The 20438-nt window shown below is 55.9% G+C and overlaps 1 protein-coding gene across 3 annotated transcripts; it reads right to left on the bottom strand.

Annotated features, from left to right (window-relative positions):
• Window positions 1-1701: 1701 nt before the first annotated feature.
• Window positions 1702-19986, bottom strand: PPP1R12C (protein phosphatase 1 regulatory subunit 12C). Of its 3 annotated transcripts, none has more exons than XM_019710956.3 (22): window positions 19548-19985; window positions 15687-15817; window positions 15488-15606; window positions 9733-9892; window positions 7450-7594; window positions 7291-7365; window positions 6483-6556; window positions 6273-6397; window positions 6064-6137; window positions 5667-5825; window positions 5521-5588; window positions 4759-4842; window positions 4447-4537; window positions 4170-4253; window positions 4027-4087; window positions 3801-3886; window positions 3643-3683; window positions 3448-3541; window positions 3098-3202; window positions 2681-2731; window positions 2438-2488; window positions 1702-2360 (listed from the first exon to the last, which is right to left on the bottom strand). In XM_019710956.3, exons 1-22 carry the CDS (start codon window positions 19866-19868, stop codon window positions 2274-2276), a joined length of 2286 nt encoding a protein of 761 aa, XP_019566515.2. In that variant the 5' UTR covers window positions 19869-19985; the 3' UTR covers window positions 1702-2273. The 3 variants fall into 3 exon arrangements, with proteins under 3 accessions (XP_019566515.2, XP_019566516.2, XP_088656120.1); XM_019710957.3 differs by having other exon boundaries at window positions 3801-3883; window positions 19548-19984; XM_088799994.1 differs by lacking the exons at window positions 1702-2360; window positions 2438-2488; window positions 2681-2731; window positions 3098-3202 and adding an exon at window positions 3288-3339 and having other exon boundaries at window positions 3428-3541; window positions 19548-19986.
• Window positions 19987-20438: the final 452 nt, after the last annotated feature.

The following is a 20438-nucleotide window of genomic DNA, read 5'->3' as shown; positions in this document are numbered from 1 at the left end:
CCACTGTAAAACTCCCCTGCCAGAATTCCGGCTGGCCTCTACCCCGGAGCCCAGAGGCACAGCTGTGGGCAGGCAGGAGCTGTGATTCTCAGTCCCCACTCTGCCCCATCGTGCCTCAGTTTCCTTCTGCAACCAGGACACACTAGCTCTCCAAGACTCCTTCCCGCCTTGACCTGCCACTACCCCCTGCTCACACACCTCCCATGGCTCCCCATGGCCCATCAAATAAAGTCCAAGTTCCAGCTCAGAGTCTAAGCCTAGGGCCTGTCACTGGCCTAGTTCACCAGCTTCTCAGGCTCAGTCCTCAGTTTCCCTCTTCCTGTTACCAGACCTGGTTCATGCTGTTCCTTTTGCCCGGAACTCTGGCCTTCGTGGGTATCTAACCACCCTTCAACCTCTAGCCTGGTCCCCCAGCCCTCATTTCTAACAGCAGAACCAGAGAAGCAAGCAGACCCCCAAACCTGCTTGCTCCAGTTTCCGCCTCCTCAATAAACCCCCTACACTGCCATCATCTAGGATGCAAACTGGAATGATTCTGGAAATATTGGAGGGGAGAGCCACCAGGATGTCCTGACAGGTTGGACTGTAACAGGAACAGGGCTTGAGCCAGACAGCTGACCCACATGAGCAAACTGGGCCCAAGCCTCGTTCCTATCACAACTGAACCTGTCCTGGAGGCTGTCCCCTCCAATATTCTCAGAATCGAACCATTTCTCACAATCTCTACCACCATCGTCCGGGTCTGAGCCATCATCACCTCTTGCTGGGATTGTGGCAGGAGCCCCTTAGCTGGCCTCCCTGTTTCTGTCCCTCACTACCATTCCTCAGACTCTTCTCAATGCAGGAGCGAGAGGGACCTGTTAAAACCCAGGTCCCCCCTCACAGCTCAAGTCCTTACCAGGACCACGTCCTTAAGCGGCCCACCGTCCTCTCTAACCCTACCCCCCACTACTTCCCGCCAACTACACCGGATTCATCCTGTGCCTCAACATGTCAGGCACCCTCTGCCCCAGGGCCTACATGGCTCATTCCCTGATGCCATCAAGTACTGGCCGTGCCAGCCTCTCTGTGAGGCCTAATCTGATTGCCCTGTACAACACACACACACCGGTCTCCCCATCCTTCCCCCTTTTTCTCCATAGCATCACCACCTGAAATACTCTAATTTTATCATTGGATACCTTATGCCTCTCCTCCTAGAAGGTATCAGGTCTTTGTTTTATTCATTACTGTGTCACCAATAGGTAGGACAGGGCCTGACACATAGAAAATGACCAAGAATGAATGAATGCATGCATGCATGCATGTCCCATCTTTGAAGATGGCCCCTACTCAGCTCCAGCCACCTGTTACCATGCAGGACTGAAGAGCACACATTTTCACTGCTTCCTATTTTTTTCAGAGAAGTCAAATTCTAGATTTTTCTATGTGAATTACCCACATTTTAAATGTTGGCAATAGACTGTTTCAAAAACACCAATGATAAGACCCGAGCTCCCCAACTCAATACTCACAGGCCCCGTCGTCTCACCCAGCTGACGCTTCCTGCCCCGTCCCAAGCCACCTTACTTCTGACCATATTAGCCTTGGCTTGGGGCCCCTTCCCACCCTGTGAGCACCCACTCACATGGTCCTGTGCTTTGGTCACACGCACAGCCGAGCACAGAAGCAACACCCCACCTCCAGCCAGGGACAGGGTCGTTGAGTGGCAACTTCACGACTTTTATTTGTGGTGCCTGTGCTTTGTCTCGAAAATACCTTCTCCCCCTGCCCCGGACAGTGGGCGGGGAGGGGGCAGCAAAAAATAGAAGACATCCTCCCTATTGCACATGGACCCTATATAGAGGCCCACCCGGCCAAGGCCAGCGGGACTCTTGGCACATTCTTGGATCCCTGTTCAGGAATGGGAGGGGTGACTGGGTGGCATCACACGTGAAAGAGAGGGGACCTCCGGGTGGCCACTCTGATCCTGGCTACTGGTCCTACAACTTCCTGGTCCATGGTTCCTTCCTGGTCCCACCTCCAGCCCTGGTCCCCTCTTAGTGACAACCCCTACCTGGCTCAGCCTCCCACCTCCAACCTGGCCTCGGATGGCCCCCCTTGGCTCCTGGGGACTCTGTCTTCCCCTCCCAGTCTGGAGGTCCTGAAGGGAGGTTATGGCTTCTCAGAGACCCCCCCCCCGAGAACCCTGTCACTCGTGTTCACACAGGGGAAGGGGTGCGTGTGGCAGAAGCAGCTGTATAAATGTGGGTGTGGGGACAGGTCCTCCAGAGTCACTTGGACAGTTTGCTGATGACACGGATCAGGGCCGCGTTCTCATCCTTGAGCCGCTGGTTGTCAGCCCGGAGGTCAGACAGAGCCTATGGGATGGAACAGGGTCAGCTGGTGGCCCTGGGCAGGCTGAGCCCATGGCCCAGAGCGCCCCATGAGGATTCACCTTCAGCTCCTCCTCCAGCTCGGCTGCCTTTCGCTCCAGGGCCCTGCGCTCCTGTAATAAATGGGGAAGGTGAAAGCAAGGCACTGGGGGTCAGGGAGGGCCAGAGGTTGAGCAGGACTGAGAAGGGTTATGAAGGGTCGGAGGGCCAGGTTAGAAGGTCAGTGTGGCCTCCTTCATCCACACCTGCCTGGACTTGTAAGGCTGGCGACACATGTCTGGCCCCACCCCAGCTGCCCTACTCACAAATCTCTCCAGCTCCAGAAGGGCAGGCCTCTCTGCAAAACGCTCCTGCCTCTGGTGGGGACAGAGAAAGCACAGAAGTCAGATAAACATCCAAACCGCAATGGCCAGGAAGAGGAAACCAACAGTGAGAAGAGGAAGGCTCCAGGCTGGACCCCACTGTAGCAGCCCACAACTGAGTCCACAAGCTCCACCCACCGCCGCCCAGGCCCTGCCATAGAGCCCTATCCCCGCCCATCAGGCCCCTCCCCTTTGAAGACAGAGCCCAGCTCTCTGACACTTCTTGCCCCCAGGAGTCCTTGCTCCATCCCCCCTGAAGGCAGAGCCCAGCTCAGACCCCACACTTCATTGCTCAAAATTCTCCCCCCCACCCCCGCATAGGGTTGCCAGGGGCCACCTGTTGGGCCTCAGCACCCTCACCTGTGTGGCGCGCTCCAGTTCCACTTTGAGCTGCGCCAGCTGCAGCGTGGTCTCGGTCAGGGCCTCGCGAAGTCTCTCATTCTCACTGCGCAGCTCTGCGTACAGCTGGGGGCACCAGGAGGAGGGGCACAGGATCAGGCCTGCTAGCTGCCAGACCCAGCTGCCGCATGTTTCCGGGGAGGGGGCCGACTGAGCCTAGGTTAGGTCACGTGAGGCAGCCAGGGCAGGGAGGGCGCAGGGACCTGGCAGGCAGAGCCAATGACAGGGGCAGTAGGGCAGGGGTGTAAAGGCCGACGTGTGGGGACTTGTGGGGTTGGTAACGGCACCGACCATGGGGTGGGATCTCGAACCTTCCTGAAGCCTCCGTCCAGCTCTTCCGATTCTGGCTGGGGTTCTGGGGTGAGGTCCTGCTGCCTGCGAGATGAGGGGCCGCTCTCAGGTATGCTGGATGGAGGCAGAGCACAATGTCAGGGGGCGCGCCCCGTGGCCATGGGTAGCCCAAAACCTGTGTGGACAGCCCAGCCCCTGCCCTGCCCACCCCATACCTGGATTCTGGGCTGATGTCCGTGGGTTCCGCCTCCTCACCCTGAAGGCGTTCAGGTGGAGTTCAGCCAGATGCCGGAAGGGGAGTTGGCCCAACCCCCACGAGCCCTCCAAAGCCCACCCACAACTCCAGCTCGCCCCGCCTGGGCCCATCCCTCACCTCAGCAGGCCCCCTCCATTCCTTGCCAACTCTGCGGTTCTCCCTGGTGGCCAGTGGTCCCTGCCCCTGCCCATCGGGGGCCTCTGCTGGGGGAGGGGCAGGAATCAGGAATCCCCTCTCTGCAGTGTCAGGGTCCTTGGGCCCAAGACCCCAGGAAAACAGGAAGACTGCAGCAGAAGGGATCGGGTGGGCTGAGGAGGGCAACCTCCCAGAAACCAGACCTCACCTCTCTGGGCAGGGCCATCGGAGTTCTCAACCCCAGGAACTCGGGGCCGCCAGGAAGGGTCCTGTGGGAGAGGGGGAGAGGGGTTAAAGGAGGGCATCTTGTGCCACCCACTGCCCAATAACCTGACCTCCACCACCTCTCACCAAGCTCTGTGGGCATGACTTCTCTGGCTCTGGAGCCTTCCCTGCGGCCTTTTCTGCTTCTTTCAGGTCGGTCAGAGTCACACCCTGCAGGGAGAGGGGATAGTCCCGCAGCTCAGGGCCCAGTACCTTCAGTCCCCTAGTCCAGGCCCCCAGCCCCTCCTCCCTCAGACCCTGGAGCCCAGGCCCCTGGCCCTTCCTCCCTCAGACCCAGGAGTCCAGGCTCCCGGCCCCTCCTCCCTCAGACCCGGGAGTCCAGTCCCCCATCCCACCCCCACACCTGTGTGGACCTCCGAGACTGGCGCATGAGACGGGAGCGAGCTTTTCGCTGGGATTCAGATTCCTCATCCCGCACCGGCATCTGGTAGGACCTGAATGAAGGGCCCCCAGCCTCAGGAACAGTCCCTTTGAGCCCTGTCCCCATCCCATGCTGACATCCTTAAGGGGAGGCAAGTTCTGTAAGTGGACTTCAACCCCTAGCAGACCCTGGGACAAACGCTCCCTGGGGAGCTCCCGCCCAAACCCTGGGCCTCCTGGGTAATGCAGTTTTCTCCCGGCCCTGAAAAGGCAGGCTTCTAGGGGGCCTCTTCACCTCCGGCGGTCCCGGGACTCCACTGTGGGTACTGCAGAAGCTGCTGGGACAGCTGGCTTTCCTGGGGAGTCAGGCTCCGGAATCCTGTAGGGAGGAGTGGAGTTATCCAAGGGAGGAGGCCTAGAGCTCTCACACCTGTGTGAATTCATTCATTCAGTAAATATTACTCAAGCTCACATTATGTGACAGGCATCGGAGATACAGCAGTGAGCAAAAGAAACAAGTGACCTCTTCCTAATGAGTCAAATCTGAGCAGAAAGGATGCAAAATAAATAATAACCATAAAAAGATTAGCTATCATTGGATATGTTAGGAGAGTAAGCATACTGGAGAAAAGAAACAGAGCAAGGGCGGGAGATGGGAGAGTGTCAGTGTCCGGACACTCCTACAATATGAGGAGAAGGTTGCAGTGGACCTCGCAAAGCAGGTGACATGAAACACGAGGGAGGGAGGGAAGGAGGGAGCAAGCCCTGTGGGTGTGAGGGGCAGAGCTAGAGCAAAGGCCCTGGGGCAGGAGTGTGCCCATGTCGGAAAGGGACAGGTGGAAGCCAAGTAGAGAGGCAATAGGAGGTCAGATCACTATGGCCTTGCAAGTTTTACTGTGAGCTTTTACTTGATACAGAAAGAGGGAAACAGAAGCAGAGTGGTGGGGAGCAGAAACCAGATCCCAGAGAGCAGATGGACTTGCTCAGGATCATGCTGACAAGGTTGGAAGCCAGACCTGCCTCCCATCCTAGAGGAGCCCTGGCCCTTGGTACTCACAGGGCAGAGGGCTCCAGTATCTTCCGGAAGGGGGTGGGGGTAATTCTGGCAAGACGGGGCTCCTTGGCCTGTGGAAAGAGAAGAAGAGGAGGGGGTAGTCTCTTCCACTAGGTGAGGCCTGGCCCCCTGCCTCTCACCCCACTCACCTGAGTGGAGGTTCCCTCCAGCCGTGAGGAGGAAGCTGAGCGCTGCAGCCCAGCCCCAGGGGTGCCCTCAGATCCCCACCTATCCGTGGGGCCCAGGGCACCAGAACTGCCCGTCTTCTGGAGGCCAAAGCGCCTGGAGAAGGGGGCATCCTTGGGGTTCTGGGAGAAGAGAAAAGTATCAGTTATGGAGAAAGGTTCCCTTTTCCCATACATTTCAAGTGTTACCAGAAGGACCACAACAAACTATTAACTCTCATCAGTCCCTGGGGTGGGTGTAGCCAAAAAAAAGTAGTCAGTTGTCCTGGAGTTTTCTGGGAACTGTAGTCTTCAAGAGGTTTACAGGATTCATGGTATGCCTCCCCTCCCTTCCCCAGGCTAGCATGGCATCCAGACTCACCGTGGGGCCCTTAGGGCTAGGGGGTGGTGGGGAGGACACTCCATTGAGGGTTCTAGATTCTGCAGGGGGTTGCTCTATCGGGTAAGATGGGAACAGTAACAAGAATATGCCAGCTGCCTCAGAACCAGCCCCTCCTCCCTCAGACCCAGGAGTCCAGGTCCAGCCCCCTCCTCCCTCAGACCCAAGGGTCCAGGCCCCCAGGTTCTCACCTGTGAGGCCTTCTCCATCATCATCATCCTGGATGAGGGGTCCCCCTGTCCCCCCAGGCCGGCGCTCCTTGGACAGGTCCTGGAGGGAGATCTTCTCTCGGCTGCTCAGACGACACACGGAGCTCCTGGTGGGGAAAGGGAGGGTGCCAGGGTCCAAGCCCTGAGAGCCTCCAGATACCCTCCCCTGCCCCCTGGACACCTCTCCTGTACCTTCGGTGTTTGCTGCTGGAGGGCACCTGGGGCTCTTGGCCCCTGCTCTGGGAGGCTGCCTTCTGGTTCCGCAGCTGCAGGGAGAAAGGGGGCTGCTGCAGAAGGGAAGAACATGGGGGTCCCTCCTGGGGCTCACGCCCCCAACATGGGGGCCACCACACACAGCTGTGCTGGCCATGCCTTTGCGGATGCTCTAAGTACGGAGAGCTCAGTTCCTGCATAGCATCGAGGGTCTGTGGACTCGTTCAAGTTTTCATACAGACAGTCACGCAGTATCCAAGACACGCGCCCTGGATCTCATGTGGGAGCACACCCTGTGCACTGCCATCATCCTCTTCTTACCCAGTCTCCTGTTTCCCAGCCTCTGCTCTCATTCTACCTCCCAGGGGTCACCTGGCCAAACTTCTCCCTGACCTATGAGCACCCAACACAGATGGGTCTGGCCATCCCAGCCCCCTCTGAGCTCACACCACAAACCTACAGCAGAGCCTGAGTCCACACCATTCACCCTCCACTCCCCGTCTTTCCAGCAGCAAGGCCCAGCCCAGTGCTAGTCGGGGGCACCCCAGGGGAGACGAGGCCCAGCGCGAGCCTGGGCAGACTACCCCATCTGCATCCCAAGGTCCATCTGGACCCCAAGCCACACCTCCTCTGGCTGCCCAGCTGTACCCTCCTCACTGGCTCTCAGTCACCAGAGGGGAGCAGCACGTCCCCAGGGCGGTGGGCATTGGGAAGATGGGGTAGGGGTGGGAGACAAGGAAGCCCAGCCTCCAAGGTGCTGACAGGAGGGGAGGGGCCCGAGACTCACGTCCTCCTGCTTCCTCGCCAGCTCCTCCAACAGGCTCAGCACGTCTTCATCAGCAAGGTCACAGGGACGCTGCCCCTGTGGGGGAAGGGAGGCCAATGGTGAAGGAGGTTTAGGGCCCTCCCCACCCCACCGCCAGTCCCAGGCAACCCCAGGCCTCACCGCATGGGTCAGTGAGTCCATGCCCCCACCATGCTCGGCCAGTAGACGGCAGGCATCCTCCACACCCCAATGGGCAGCCGCGTGCAGGGGGGTCCAGCCATCCCCATCCCGGAGCTCAGGGTCATAGCCAGCCTGGAGGAGCAGCCTGGAGGCCAGAGAGGCTTGGGGTAAAGGACCAGGACAGGGCTTCTGAGTCAAGGGCTGTGACGGCCGGCCATGCTGTGGTGGTAGTACGAGCTGTGACAGCAGTACCAGCTGTGACAGTGCTGAAACCATCCTGAGCCCCTCCCCACAAATGACCCCTCTGCTATGGGCTCTGACCCCTCCCCTGGCCCAGCAGGTCGCCTCTGGAACCCTGCTCCTTGTACCTGCAGGTGGGGGTGGGGGCCCCCAAGCCTATGAAAAGGATGAGACCCAGAAGGGGCAGCTGGGGCAGCACTGTCCTAGGAACCCGGCTGGCTTAGAGGTCTGGTTCTTGGCGGGGCTGATGCCGCCCCTGGGGACATCGGGCAGTGTCTGGAGACACTTCTAGCTGCCACAACTTAGGGGTGGATGTTGTAGCATCTAGCAGGGTGGTGCCAGGGATGCTGCTATACATCTACTGTGGACAGCCCCACAGCAAAGAATGACCTGGTACAAATGCCACCAATGCCAACACTGAGAAACCCCAGCTTAGATGCCCTTCTCCGGGGGATTATCACCCCCTTATGCCACGCGATGCAGGGAACGGCAGGGTAACAAGTCCAGGGCAACTCTGCAAACCCAGCCTAGGGCGGACATGCCTGCCGTAGAGAACTGGCATTGGGCTGTGTCTGAGGAAGAGCTGAAGCAAGGCGGACGAGCTCGTTTATAAAGAACCTTTTTCAATGAGGTCCTCTGTGTGGCCCTGTTGACCTGGTCACTCACCTGCCCCCCGAGTTCCCTCTGTTCCAGCCCTGCTGGGTGCCCCACTATTTCCCCAAGGGTACACCCACTTTTTAAAAAATTTTTTACTCACATTTCTTAACATAACTCACAGCATAAGCATATAGAAAGAAATCACTAAGGACATAGATTTCAACAGCATGACTACAAAGTTGACCTAATAACCTACGTAGAACACTGTACCTCACAACACAATTCTTTTCCAGCCCTGCACTTGCTGTCCTCTGCCTGGTGGGTGTTCTCGGCATTTCACATGGCCACCCCTTCTCAACAGGCACACCCGTGGGCCTGACTATTGAGAGTGCGCCGACCCCCTTGCCATAGGGATCGGCTCTGGGACAGGCAGGTACCCAAGGTGGCCCAGTGAGCATCAGACCCAGGACTCTTGCTGGAACTATGGAGAATGAGGCACTCTACTTCAGGAGTGGGTACTAACCAGCTGGGACACAAGCCTGGAGCTTTTAGGGGTCATCTTAAGTACTTCATTGGAAAACCTCTCTAAAGATTCAACACAGAGGTGCGTAGAGATGGAGTTCATCTTAACTCCATTTTCATACTAAAAACAAAGTCTAATATCACAAAAGAGAAAAGCGAATTAAAGAGAGAACAGGGAGCCTGAGGATAAGAACTGGAACCAACTACTCCACAGAAGGGGGTGGGCAGCCACGTGTGGACAGGACTGAGGTGAGTGACAGAAAGGAAATACGCCCCATAACAATTTAAACTCTACATGTACCAAACAACCTAGCCTTAAAGTATCTAACACAGAAATTGATAGAACTACAAGAATGAATACGCAAAAACCACAATCATGGGTGTGTTTTTTTCAAATCACACGTACAATAACTGACAGGATAAGCAGATAGAAAGAAATCACTAAAAACATAGATTTCAATAGCATGACTATGAAGTTGACCTAACAGCCTACATAGAACACGGTGCCTCACAACACAATTCTTTTCCCTCTTACTTATACTGAGATATAAAATAAAGCAAACCAACAAATTTCAGAAATCTGGAATCATACAGACCCCATTCTCTGATCACAGTGCAATTAAGCCAGGAAATGTGTAATGAAACAATGACTATAAAATCCCATGTGTTTGGAATTTAAGGACATACTTCTAAATAATCCATGGGTCAAAGAAAGATTACACGTTGGAAAATGTTTTAAACTGAATGATAATGAAAAGCCGACACATCAGGACTTATGAGAGGAGCTAAAGCTGTATTTAGGTACATACGTGAGAAAAAGATGGAAATACACAAAACCCACAGGAGTGTAAGAAAACGAAAAAGAGCACAGTGGCCGCGCACAAAGAACAAGGGAAAGGGAGGGTCCACGCCGGCCCAGCTCACCTCATCACTTCGATGTAGCCCTTAGCAGCAGCCACATGCAGGGCTGAGGCCCCCGTGCGAGGATGCCGGGCCTCAGGCATGGCACCACCATTCAGCCAGCACCTTGTGTCATGAAGCAGCAATTCCTCCTCGGCCCGTTTGGCTGCCTCCACATCTACACCTGGAAGGACAAGGGGTGACAGATGGGACTCATACCCCAAGGTCCAGGAAGCACGGTTCAGCCCCATCCCCCTCTGCCTGTGTGCTCCTCTGGGACTCAGAGGGCCTGGATCAGCTCAGCAACTTCCCAGCTGTGCTCTGCGCATTCCAGGTTCCACTAAGAGTCTCCAACTCACTGCTGGGGCTGGGACAATGGAGATCGTAGGCCTTTTCCCATTTAACCCAAAGCATCACCTTCATCGTTATTTTTAAGTATAAAGCCTAATGTTTATTGAGCAAATCTGGCATTTGGCTACATCTAACTCTTCGTGTCACTGCCAATACAATCCTTAGCCCACCGTCTTCATGCATTTTGTCACCATTATCACTGTGATCACTCACAAGTATCATAAACAAGGCAAAGAGCCACTACACAAAGTTTTTGTATCATGAGGGCAACAGCTTTGTCCCTGTTCACAGCAGTACTAGAACAATCTGGCTTCCTTCTTAGTCAATTTCATTGTACCCAATCGGGTTCATGGAAAGCTGTACTGCATTTATAGATGCCAAAAGCAAGTTACGACTTGAAATTAAATGGAAGTTGGGCCAGCCCAGTGGCTCAGGCGGTTAGAGCTCCATGCTCCTAACTCCGAAGGCTGCCGATTCGATTCCCACATGGACCAGTGGGTTCTCAACCACAAGGTTGCCAGTTCAATCCCTGAGTCCCACAAGGGATGGTGGGCTCTGCCCCCTGCAACTAAGATTGAACACGGCACCTTGAGCTGAGCTGCCTCCCGGGTGGCTCAGTTGGTTGGAGTGCGGGCTCTCAACCACAGGGTTGCCAGTTCGACTCCCGCAAGGGATGGTGGGCTGCGCCCCCTGCAACTAGCAACAGCAACTGGACCTGGAGCTGAGCTGCGCCCTCCACAACTAAGACTGAAAGGTCAACAACTTGACTTGGGAAAAAAAGTCCTGGAAGTACACACTGTTCCCCAATAAAGTCCTGTCCCCCTTCCCCAATAAAATCTTCAAATAAATAAATAAATAAATGGAAGTTGATTTGGGACCAAAATAGCCTTGTTGAGGTTGGAATATTACCTGTGACTTGTGACTGAGAATCTGTATTCGTTTAATTCTTAAACTATTGAGGCAAGAGTAAAAATTGTCTTTCAATCTCTCACCTGGGAAGTTTTTTACTATGATCTTTTCAATTGTGAAATTTCTCACAAAGCACAGTGTGGAGCTGCGCTGTCCTGAGCAGCAGCTGTCAGCCACATGTAGCCACTGAGCACTGGAAGCCGGGAGCTATTAGGGGCCATCTGAAGCACCTCATTGCCAGTTGAACTGAGATGTGCCATAAATGTAAAACACGCTGCATTTCAAAGGATGGGGAAAATATGCAGCAACTCATTAATGGTTTTTTAAAACATTGATCCCATGATGTTTTAGATACACTGGGTGAAACAAAATGTACTACTAAAGTTAATTTCACCTGTTTCTTTTTACTTTTTTAAATGCACGTACTTGAAAATTTTCACTTACACTTGTGGCTTACGTTGGCTTTCCATTGGACAGCACTGGCAAAGAACCCCGCTTACCACCACTTGGCTTAAAATTTTTAAACGACAGAAACACCAGAAGCCTCCTCATCGATCTCATCCGACTCTTGCGACCCCCAAGCTAATGACCATCATGAATTTGCTTTTGTTAACGTGTATTTTGTTATATCCTTACTGCATATCCTTACTGCGTATATTGTAAACTTCTGCCCTAAGGCAACATGTGGGATTCCTAGAAACAATCCCCGCCATCCACACCTGAGGATCAAATCCACCCAGGTCCAGGCTTCGTGTTGGCACCACCTGGTGGCCTGTGCACTACTTTTGGGTTTCCTGGCTGACGGCACTGGACAGTGGCAGCTATTCCAGGAATGTCTGGTTGGTTAGGGCCCATCTCTTGGGCTCAGTCTAAGGTAGAGAGGCCTGGAGAGCACTGGGGACTCAGGAATCTGCCCTCTCCCTCACCCTCTGCCAATTCCTTAAAGGGAATCACCTACACCCAATCCAATTGCAGCTGAAGAGCCTGACTTCAGGGAGGGGAAGGGCCGAGTTTGCTGACTTACTCAGCAACCAATTAGTACAGTATTCTTAGTACCATGTTCACATGCATCCTTCTCAAATTTGCTTTCTGCACAGATCTGCCTTTGTCTATCGACAGAGTTCAAGATCCGGGTCTGCAAACTGCATGCTGGGTGAGCAGGCCACCTGTTTCGATTTTTACTTTTGTTGTGGTAATATAAAGATAACATAAAATTTACCAATTTCGCTATTTTAAAGTGTACAATTCCATGGTATTTAGGACACTCACAATGCTTTGCAACCATCATACTACCTAGTTCCTGAACTTTTTCATCTCCCCAAACAGAAACCCGTACCCATTGAGCGGTCACTCTCCACCTCCCTCCCCCAGCCCTGGCAACCACCAGTCTACTTTCTGTCACTATGGATTTGCCCGTTCTGAAAAGCCACCTGTGTTTGTCAATAAAGTTTAATTGGAACACGGCCATGCCCACTCACTTATGAGTACATACAGTCCCTGGCTGCTTTTCCCACTATGGCAGCAGTGAGGTAGAGTGGGCCAAACATGACAGCACATCCTGCAAAGCTTAAATTGTTGTGCAGCCATTCTCACCATCCATCTCCATGACTCTCTTCATCTTACAAAATGAAAACTCTGTGCCCATGAAACAGTAACTCCCCCAACCCCTGGTCACCCCCATTCTATTTTCTGTCTGTATGAATTTGACTACTGGGCACCTCATATAAGTGGAATTATAGACAGTGTTTGCATTTTTTGTGACTGGCTTATTTCACTGAGCATGTCCTCACGGTTCACTGACGATGTAGCACGTGTCCTTCCTTCTCAGGCTGAAAGTATTCCATCGTATGGCCTGGATGAACGACATTTTCTTTGTCCGTCACCTGTCGATGGACACAGCAGCTTCCACCTTTTAGCTGCCGTGCGTAATGCTGCTGTGCACGTGGCTGCACAAACTGTCTCTCTGGCCTGAGCCAGGCCGTAATGGGCTTCTGGTCCTTGCAAAGAATCGTACCTAATTCAGCTGAGCCAACTGGACCATGGCCTTCATGCGGTGCGCTCCGGGTAACTGGCCGAGCGGATCAGACCCTTTCAGTGACCAGCAGTCCCCAAGAGAGGGAGACAGCAAGTAAGGCGGGGCAGCAAAGGGGACAGTTGTGCTTGAGAAAGAAACCAAGGCTGAGCTCTCAGCAGCATCCACAGCACTGATGCCTTCCTTCCTGGAGTCTCCAGCCTCTGTCCACATCCGTCTTCTGCCCCAGCCCTGCTGTAAGCAGCTGCCAGGGTTACACTTCAGCCGGCACCTGTCTGGAGGCCCAGCACACATAGGGGTTCTCCATCTTCCAGATATGTCCCTCGGTGAGGCAAGAGTCGTTGTCCTCCTTGCAGCTGGGGTTCAGCCTGCGAACTGGGATCTGCTGAGGTCTCCATGTGAAGACGAAGGTTGTGCAGCCACGTAGCAGAGGCCCCCGGATTCCAGAGGCAGTGACAGCAGTGGCCTTCACAGCAGGGTCACAACCCCAGCAGTGCAGCTGAGGGTTCTCCCAACGGTACCATTGGCCTTTGCCCTACAAGCCAACCTCCCCCAACCTTCTCCTCACCCCACAAAGGGGAACATGGACCCCCTTCAGAAGCTGATGAGCACTATGGGCAATGCCTGAAGAAAAATCCAGAATGTCCAAGAGTTCATGGACCTTGCCATTCTCATGCCCCCAGGGTGGACATCCACAGAAGCAGCCTCCACACACTGCCCTACAGACTCCTTTTTATTACGAAGGGAGGAAGATGCCTCCGCCGAGAGCTACCTGGCTGAAGCCCTGAACAAAGGTTAAGGTTAACATCACCAGTAATGGGGCAGTCTCCTGGAGTGACTGCACGTCCTGAACCAGAGGAAAAGGCTACCTGCCCAATAGATAACAGTGGTCCTGACGCTGCTGGGAGAGTAACATTGTCATGTCCCATGCAGTTACTAGAAGTGTCCTTGCTCTAGGAGACACTGGCTCCAGTGTCCGGTGGAGGTTACAGTGTCTGCAATACAGTCTCAAAATGTTTCAGGAAAGAGGGAGGGAGCCACCGAGGGATGGAGGGAATGAAAAAAAGAAAAAGGGGAAAGAGGGAAGAAAAAGGAGAAAGGAAGGAAAAAGACGCAAATTAATGTATGGAGAGGGGAGGAAAAGGGGAAAGGGGGAGGGGGAGCACACACAAATGTGCCAAACAGTTACAAAACTGATAAATCTGTATTTTATGATTCCACTTATACAAAACATCCAAAACTGGCAAACCTAGAGAAACAGAAAGCTGATGGGTGGTTTCCTGGGATGAGAGTGACGGGGGATCAGAGGTAATGGCTAAGGGATGCAGGGTTTCTTTCGGGGTGATCGAAATCATCTATATCAGTGTGGTTGTGGGTGCACAGCACTGAATATACTAAAAAGCACCAGACTGGACACTCAAGGGTGAGCTGGACGGACTGGGAATCATATCTCCATAAAGCTCCTACAACGCGGGGGGACCTCAGTGAAGGGCACAGGAGACTCATACTATTGTCACAACCTTTCTCTAAGTTTCAAGTTTTTCAAACTAAACAGTGGAAGGAGAGGAGGGAGAAGACCCAGCTCTGTCTTTGCTTTCTTAACCAAAGCAGGGCTCCTGAGACCCAGATGTCAACTCCATGCGTCCCGCTAGAGCCTTGTTAGCCAGCGGGGCTGTCTCACGGTCTCGGGCACTGAACTGCATAGGGCCAGGCCCTGACCCTTCCCATCCTGGCCTGTAGCTGGGAATCTGGGCATCACTGCAGACACCCCATAGTGTTTCTTCATTTACTCGAGGCCCAGGACTCCTGCGGGGGTCCCACAGGCGCCGCAAGCCCCAAGATCCTGTGAAGCTGTTCATGTCCCACAGCCAAGCCAACCTGCCCTGCATCCTCTGCTGCCAGGCCACAGCCTGCCCCATGCTGCCTCATGTCAACTTGTCCTAGATGGCTTTTAGGTGTGTGGGGAGGGTCGCGAGCAGCTCTGAAAACCTGCTGGAACCAACACATGCCCTCCTTAGAAAAATAAACAGAGCCAGTCACCGAGTTTTTTTGGGTACTGGACAGCATACTAAGGACCCCTGGGGTTCAGTGAGCCTGAGCATGGGGGGACCAGTCCCCAGGGGCCCTCAGCAAACAGTCCTGAGAACACCTGCAGCGGGGGTGGATGGGGTGGAGTGTCCCACAATCCCACCCCTGGAAAAGCGCCCCTCAGTGTCCTCAGTTACTCAGATGGTAAAACGACAATGCAGGTCAATGTCAGTCTGAGCTCTTAATTCTGTGCCCAGTGGTGGCACAAGCACTTTATACGACCACTCATTTAAGGGGCCAAGCAACCCCTGGGGTAGGTGCTGACACCCCCACTTCACCCCCACTGAGGCACAGAGGGAGTCAGAGTCCCAGGAAATGGAGGGGCCGGCCTCTGAGCCCCGGCAGCCTGACTCCCAGGCACTGGAGAGGAGCCCGGCCCCCAGCGGCCCCCGGGCCCACCTCGGTGGGCGATCTCCGCCTTCAGGAGCCCCTCCATGGCATCGGACTCGGCCAGGTCCAGGGGCAGGTCCCCGTCACTGTTCACGGCAGCAATGTTGGCCCCGTGGCTCAGGAGGTACCTGGAGGTGGGAGGAGGTCAGGGCCGAGGGGTCCGAGCCCCGGCCCCACTGTCGGTGCTGCCCACCCTCCCCCGCCTCACCTGGCGATGTCCAGGTAACCACAGGAGGCGGCCACATGCAGGGGCGTCCAGCCCTCGTTGTCTGCCTGGTTCACCGTGGCGCCCTGCTCAACCAGGAAGTGCACCACCTCCAGGTTCTCATCAATGCAGGCCTGGGGGGGGGGAGCGGCTGTCAGCGTCCCCCTCATCCACACACCACACACCCACCCAGGTGGGGCTCCTGACAGGGACCGTGGGATAGATCCAGGGGCTAAGTCACCATGACATTCAAGGAAGAGACCCCGATGGCTCTGGGACAGGCTCTGAAAGGTACCAGCCAGGCCCCTGAGGCCCCTCCAGCCACCCAGCTGTTAGAGACACCCCTGGCTTCCCAATGGTTAGGTGAGCCAGGCCTTTGGAGTGCAGTGAAGACCATGAGAGGGGGTTTCCCAGCTGCCTGCAAGCAGGAAGCAGATGGAGAAGAGAGGGAGCTTCTCATCCAGGTGTAGGAATCCTGAATAGTGCTTGTCAGATGTGACCTACCCCACAGCCACACCAACGGGATGTGGCTCCCAGTGATGAACAGAAGGAAAAGGCTCAGCCCGTCCTCCCTCAGACCCAGCAGATACCCTCCAGGAACTGACCATGGCCCCCCTTGCATCCTGAGGGGAGAACTGAGCCCCTGGAGCCCAAGGCTGTTGCAGGGCTGCTAAAGTCACCAGGTCCCTGAGAATGTGGGGCAGAGTGAGGGACTCCTGTAGTGGGACAGGAGGCGGCATCAGTGTGTGCCGAGGCCTGGGGCCCGAGAGGCTGCAGCTCCCACACACCGAGGGTCCACTATGCACAGGAAGCTGTGCCCAGGGGTCTCTGCGGGCATCTTCCCCATGCCTTTTGCTGTCAGGGTTCTGTTTTACAGAGGAGGAATCAAAGCTCCAGAGACAAAAGCCCCAGGACGCACACAAACACTGGGTGGGCACTGACCCTGAGCAGGTCCGTGGGAGGTGGGTGGAGTTCGACCCCCGGGTCTTCCAGGTAAATTAACCCAACTCCCTCACCTCTCCCAAACTGCCCATCTGGAGAGGGAGGAAGCCCCGAGGGCCAAGAGCATGAAGTCATGGAAACTCAGGCTGTGAGAGGGGGGCCACACGTGCCCTGGGAACGGGATGAACTCTGGGCTCCGTTTATTTCCACTCTGTTGTCATGGCAATGGGGAAGGGGGGTAAGGAGGGAGATGGGCCTTTCCCTTTCAAGGACCTGGCCCTGCACAGGCATCCATGTGAAAGATGCCTGAGGCCTGGGCACCAGCGATCCAAGAATCCAGGCCCTAGCCCCTCCTCCCTCAGACCCAGGAGGCCATGTCCTCAGCCTCTCCTACTAATCCAGACCCCAGACTCTAGCCACGAATTCATAAAGCAATTTCGGGAAGGGGAAGAGTATACCAGCCTCATCAGGTGGTTGCCAAACTGGCCTGAGGTGGGGACTAAAGTTTGAGAACTCCTGGGGACACAAGCAGGGCAGGGAGCTGAGGCCTGGGGACCCAGTCGGGGAGTATTCAGAACAGAACCCACAGCCCAGGCGGAGAAACCAGAATCCACAGCCCAAGGACTCAAACCAGACGGAGGAGCAGCCATCCCAGTCTGCCTGGGACTGGGGGCTTCCTGGGCCCTGGGATTCTCAGTGCTAACACCAGGCCAGTGTTGGGGCAAACCTGCATGGGGTGGTCACCCCACACCCAGCTCCCCCGCTGGCTGGCCCCGCTGGTTGGACCTGAGGTGGGAACTTCCCCTCCATGAACCTCAGATGCCCTAACCCTTCAGGTCTCCTCAGAGCCCTGGCAGCAAGTTATCATGTGCTGGCCTGAGGTGGGAGAGGGATCCCACTTGAGAGGCAGCATGCTGGACAAGGCAACAAGACCGGAGTGGCCTTTTGCAGGGTCCAGGCCAAGGGGATGCTGGGTAATGGGGCTTGGCCTGAAGAGCAGGGCCAGGAACCCCTTAGAGAAGGTCCAGGGGAGCCAGAAACACGGACGGTGGTGAAGGGGGACACTGAAGCCTGAGGTCCCTCTCCTGGGCTAGCCAACCTCTGAGAACCTACAAGGCCTCAGGGAAGCAGAACCCTCCTCTGAGTGGAAGAAAATGTCCTCCTGGATGGCACTAGGGCCTCTGCCAGGAATAGGCCTGGGGGTGGGGAAGAAAAGGGGGAAAGGAGTAGCACTTAGACCAGGGGCAGCAACTCCCTAGCTAACCACCTAGGGTGCTTCCTGAAGGGAGTTCTACACACACACAACCTCCCTCCTTCACCAGCGCCCTGCCAGGGAGGACACGTCGACTGGCCCCATTTTCCAGATAAGAAAACTGAGGCACAGAAAGACGAGACACTAATTCAAGGTCACAAAGTTGAGAAGCTGAGATCAGAACTCAGGGTTCTTCTGTTTTCCTGACCTGCTCCTCTTCCTGGGAACCTGAGAAGAGGGACACTGCAAGCATCCACTCCATCAGCCTGCCCCCTGCCAACCTTTCCTTCCCAGGGTCCTCTCCAGCTCCATCAGTAACCAAACCCTAGGGGCTGTGGCAGGGGGGAAAGGGCTGGGACTGGATCAATATTAAGAGACTAAGAAGGAGATGGCCTCAGAAATAAGGAGAGGGAATGGAGGCTCTCCTGTGGCCAGTCCTGTCCCTGGTGGTGGGTGGGGGAGCAGGGAGGAAAGGGAGATAGAGAAAAGCATCCAGAACCAGAAGAACTCTGAAGCATAACATGGCCTGGTTCATGACACAGGGACACCGGAGGCAGCAGCCAGGGTGTCTTGGAAGAGCACGGGTGCCCAGGTTGTAGAAGGAGAGGACTAACAGGGTTACAGAACCCTTGAGAAATGACATGACAGACGGGTAGGAGAGATTGCAGTCTATGGGAAGGAGAAGCTGCCCTAATCCACAGAGGGGGGATCCAGGCAGAGAAAGCAAGATGACCAGAGGATGGAGAGGTCGCCCAAAGCCAGGAAGAGGCAGGTGCTTTGAGGTTGCCTATAAAAAGAGGGATGAGGCAGGTCTAACCAAGGGAAGGGCAGACAGAGGAAGAGGAGGAGGTACCTGAAGGAGAAACATCCCTGACGTATGAAGGGAGGCAAGAGGTGGCACAGGCCCCAGGAGGGCATCCCATCAGACGTTAAGAGGGCACGGGAGTGGATGGGGGCAGGGTGCCCCAGACAAAGGAAGCATCCACTTCAAGGATACAGAGCTGGAAGGTAGTGTGAACATTCAGGAAAGAGCATCCTTAGACAGTAATAGATGGCACAGACTAAGGGGAATAAGGAGGAACCTGAAAGAAGTGGCATGGAAAGATCTGGGCCCGGCCAAAGAGCTGGCCCAGGCCAGAGACCCGGAGAGGAGGAAGAGCAGGCCCAGGAAAGAGGATGCTCCTCAGTGAAAGTGGCAACTGCCTGGAAGGAGGGGCAACAGTGGGCCAGAGGGGGTGCCAGTATTGCCGGAAGAAGTGGCACAGACTCAGGAAAGAATTAGAGGGCGTTGTAGAGGTGGCATCGGTGGAGGTGGCACAGATGAGACTAGTAAAAGGCCATTCAGGGTCAGGCGAGAACAGCGCAGTGACAAGACCAGAGCCAGTGAGATGGCCAGACTGGGGCCGTCAGCAATGGCTGGGGTCCAGGAAGAGGGCAGCACAGGGTGGCAAACACCAGGGCCAGCTCCAGTGGCTCAGGATTGGAAGAGGGGAGCTCGAGGTGGGTGGGATGGGAAAGGGGACTCAGACAAGGGGTCAGCACAGTATGGCATGGACCCGGGGCGGCATCGCCGGTGCAGACCAGAACTGGCAACGGTGACTCCGGACTGGGGAGGTTGGTGGCGCAGACCGAAGGCAGACGAGGCCCAGGAAGGGGCGGGGGGCGCTGACCTGGTGCAGGGCGCTGATGCCATCGGCGTTGGTGGAGTCGAGCACTGCGCGGGCGGGCGGTGGGGCAGCTGGGTCCGGCTCGGCGCCGGGGCCGGGGTCCGCGGCGCGCAGCATCAGGCGCGCCTCGTCCAAGTCGCCGCCCGCACAGGCTGCCAGGAACTCGGCGGCGCGCTCGAAACGTACGGTGCGGGAGCGCCGCTCCCCGGGGCCCGGCTCGGCGCCCGCCCGCGCCCCCCACTGCCGCAGCTGCTCCCGCCGCCGCTCGCGGGCTGCCGTCGCCGCCGCCCCAGGACCCGCCCCCGGGCCGTCCTCGCCTGACATCGCGCCGCCCGCCCGCCCCTGAGCGAGCAAGCGAGCGAGCGCCGAGCTCCGAGTCGCGGCCGCCGCCCGCCGCGGGGCCGCCGGGAACTACCGCTCACCACCGCGCAGTCAGCCGGAGGAACTGCCGGCCCTTGTTCGGCCCGTGACGTCACCGCGCTGACCCGGGGCACGCTGGGAAATGCAGTCCGCAGCCCAGAGAGAGCCGCGGGGAGCGCTGGGAAATGGAGTCTACAAGCAGAAATTGCTAATGGCAACATTCTGGCCTCAATATGCTCCGAGGCACACTGGGAAGTCCGCTGCTTCCAGGGGTCAAATGGAAATCCGATTGAGGGAATTCTCCGGGAAACGCTGGAAAATGAAGTCTAAGGGCTGGAGGTGTATTCCGGAGCATGCTGGGCAATGTAGTTCACAGTATCTAAGGGCAGGGACCTGGTTGGAAAGGGACACACTCGACGGCCCGGGAGCCCTAAAAGATGGAGAACTAATTTTCCCATACACTTTATCACCTTTCCTCATACCATATGACTTACTTATTTGGGCTAGTTGAAGTCTGCTCCCTTTAACTAGAAA

This window comes from Rhinolophus sinicus, chromosome 8, assembly GCF_057876585.1.
Source record: "Rhinolophus sinicus isolate RSI-liver-muscle chromosome 8, RSI-T2T, whole genome shotgun sequence".
NCBI classification, from domain to species: Eukaryota; Metazoa; Chordata; class Mammalia; order Chiroptera; family Rhinolophidae; genus Rhinolophus; species Rhinolophus sinicus.
Note: the sequence above shows the minus strand (reverse complement) of the source record. Positions and strands in the feature narration are given on the sequence as shown.

Excerpts from the sequence above, each read along its gene's own strand:
- PPP1R12C (XM_019710956.3), bottom strand. The coding sequence starts at position 19,868 with ATGTCAGGCGAGGACGGCCCGGGGGCGGGTCCTGGGGCGGCGGCGACG. Across the intron at positions 4,843-5,520 it reads ATACTGGAGCCCTCTGCCCT|GATTCCGGAGCCTGACTCCC; the intron begins GTGAGTACCAAG and ends TCCTCCCTACAG. Across the intron at positions 4,088-4,169 it reads AGTCATGCCCACAGAGCTTG|GACCCTTCCTGGCGGCCCCG; the intron begins GTGAGAGGTGGT and ends CCTCTCCCACAG.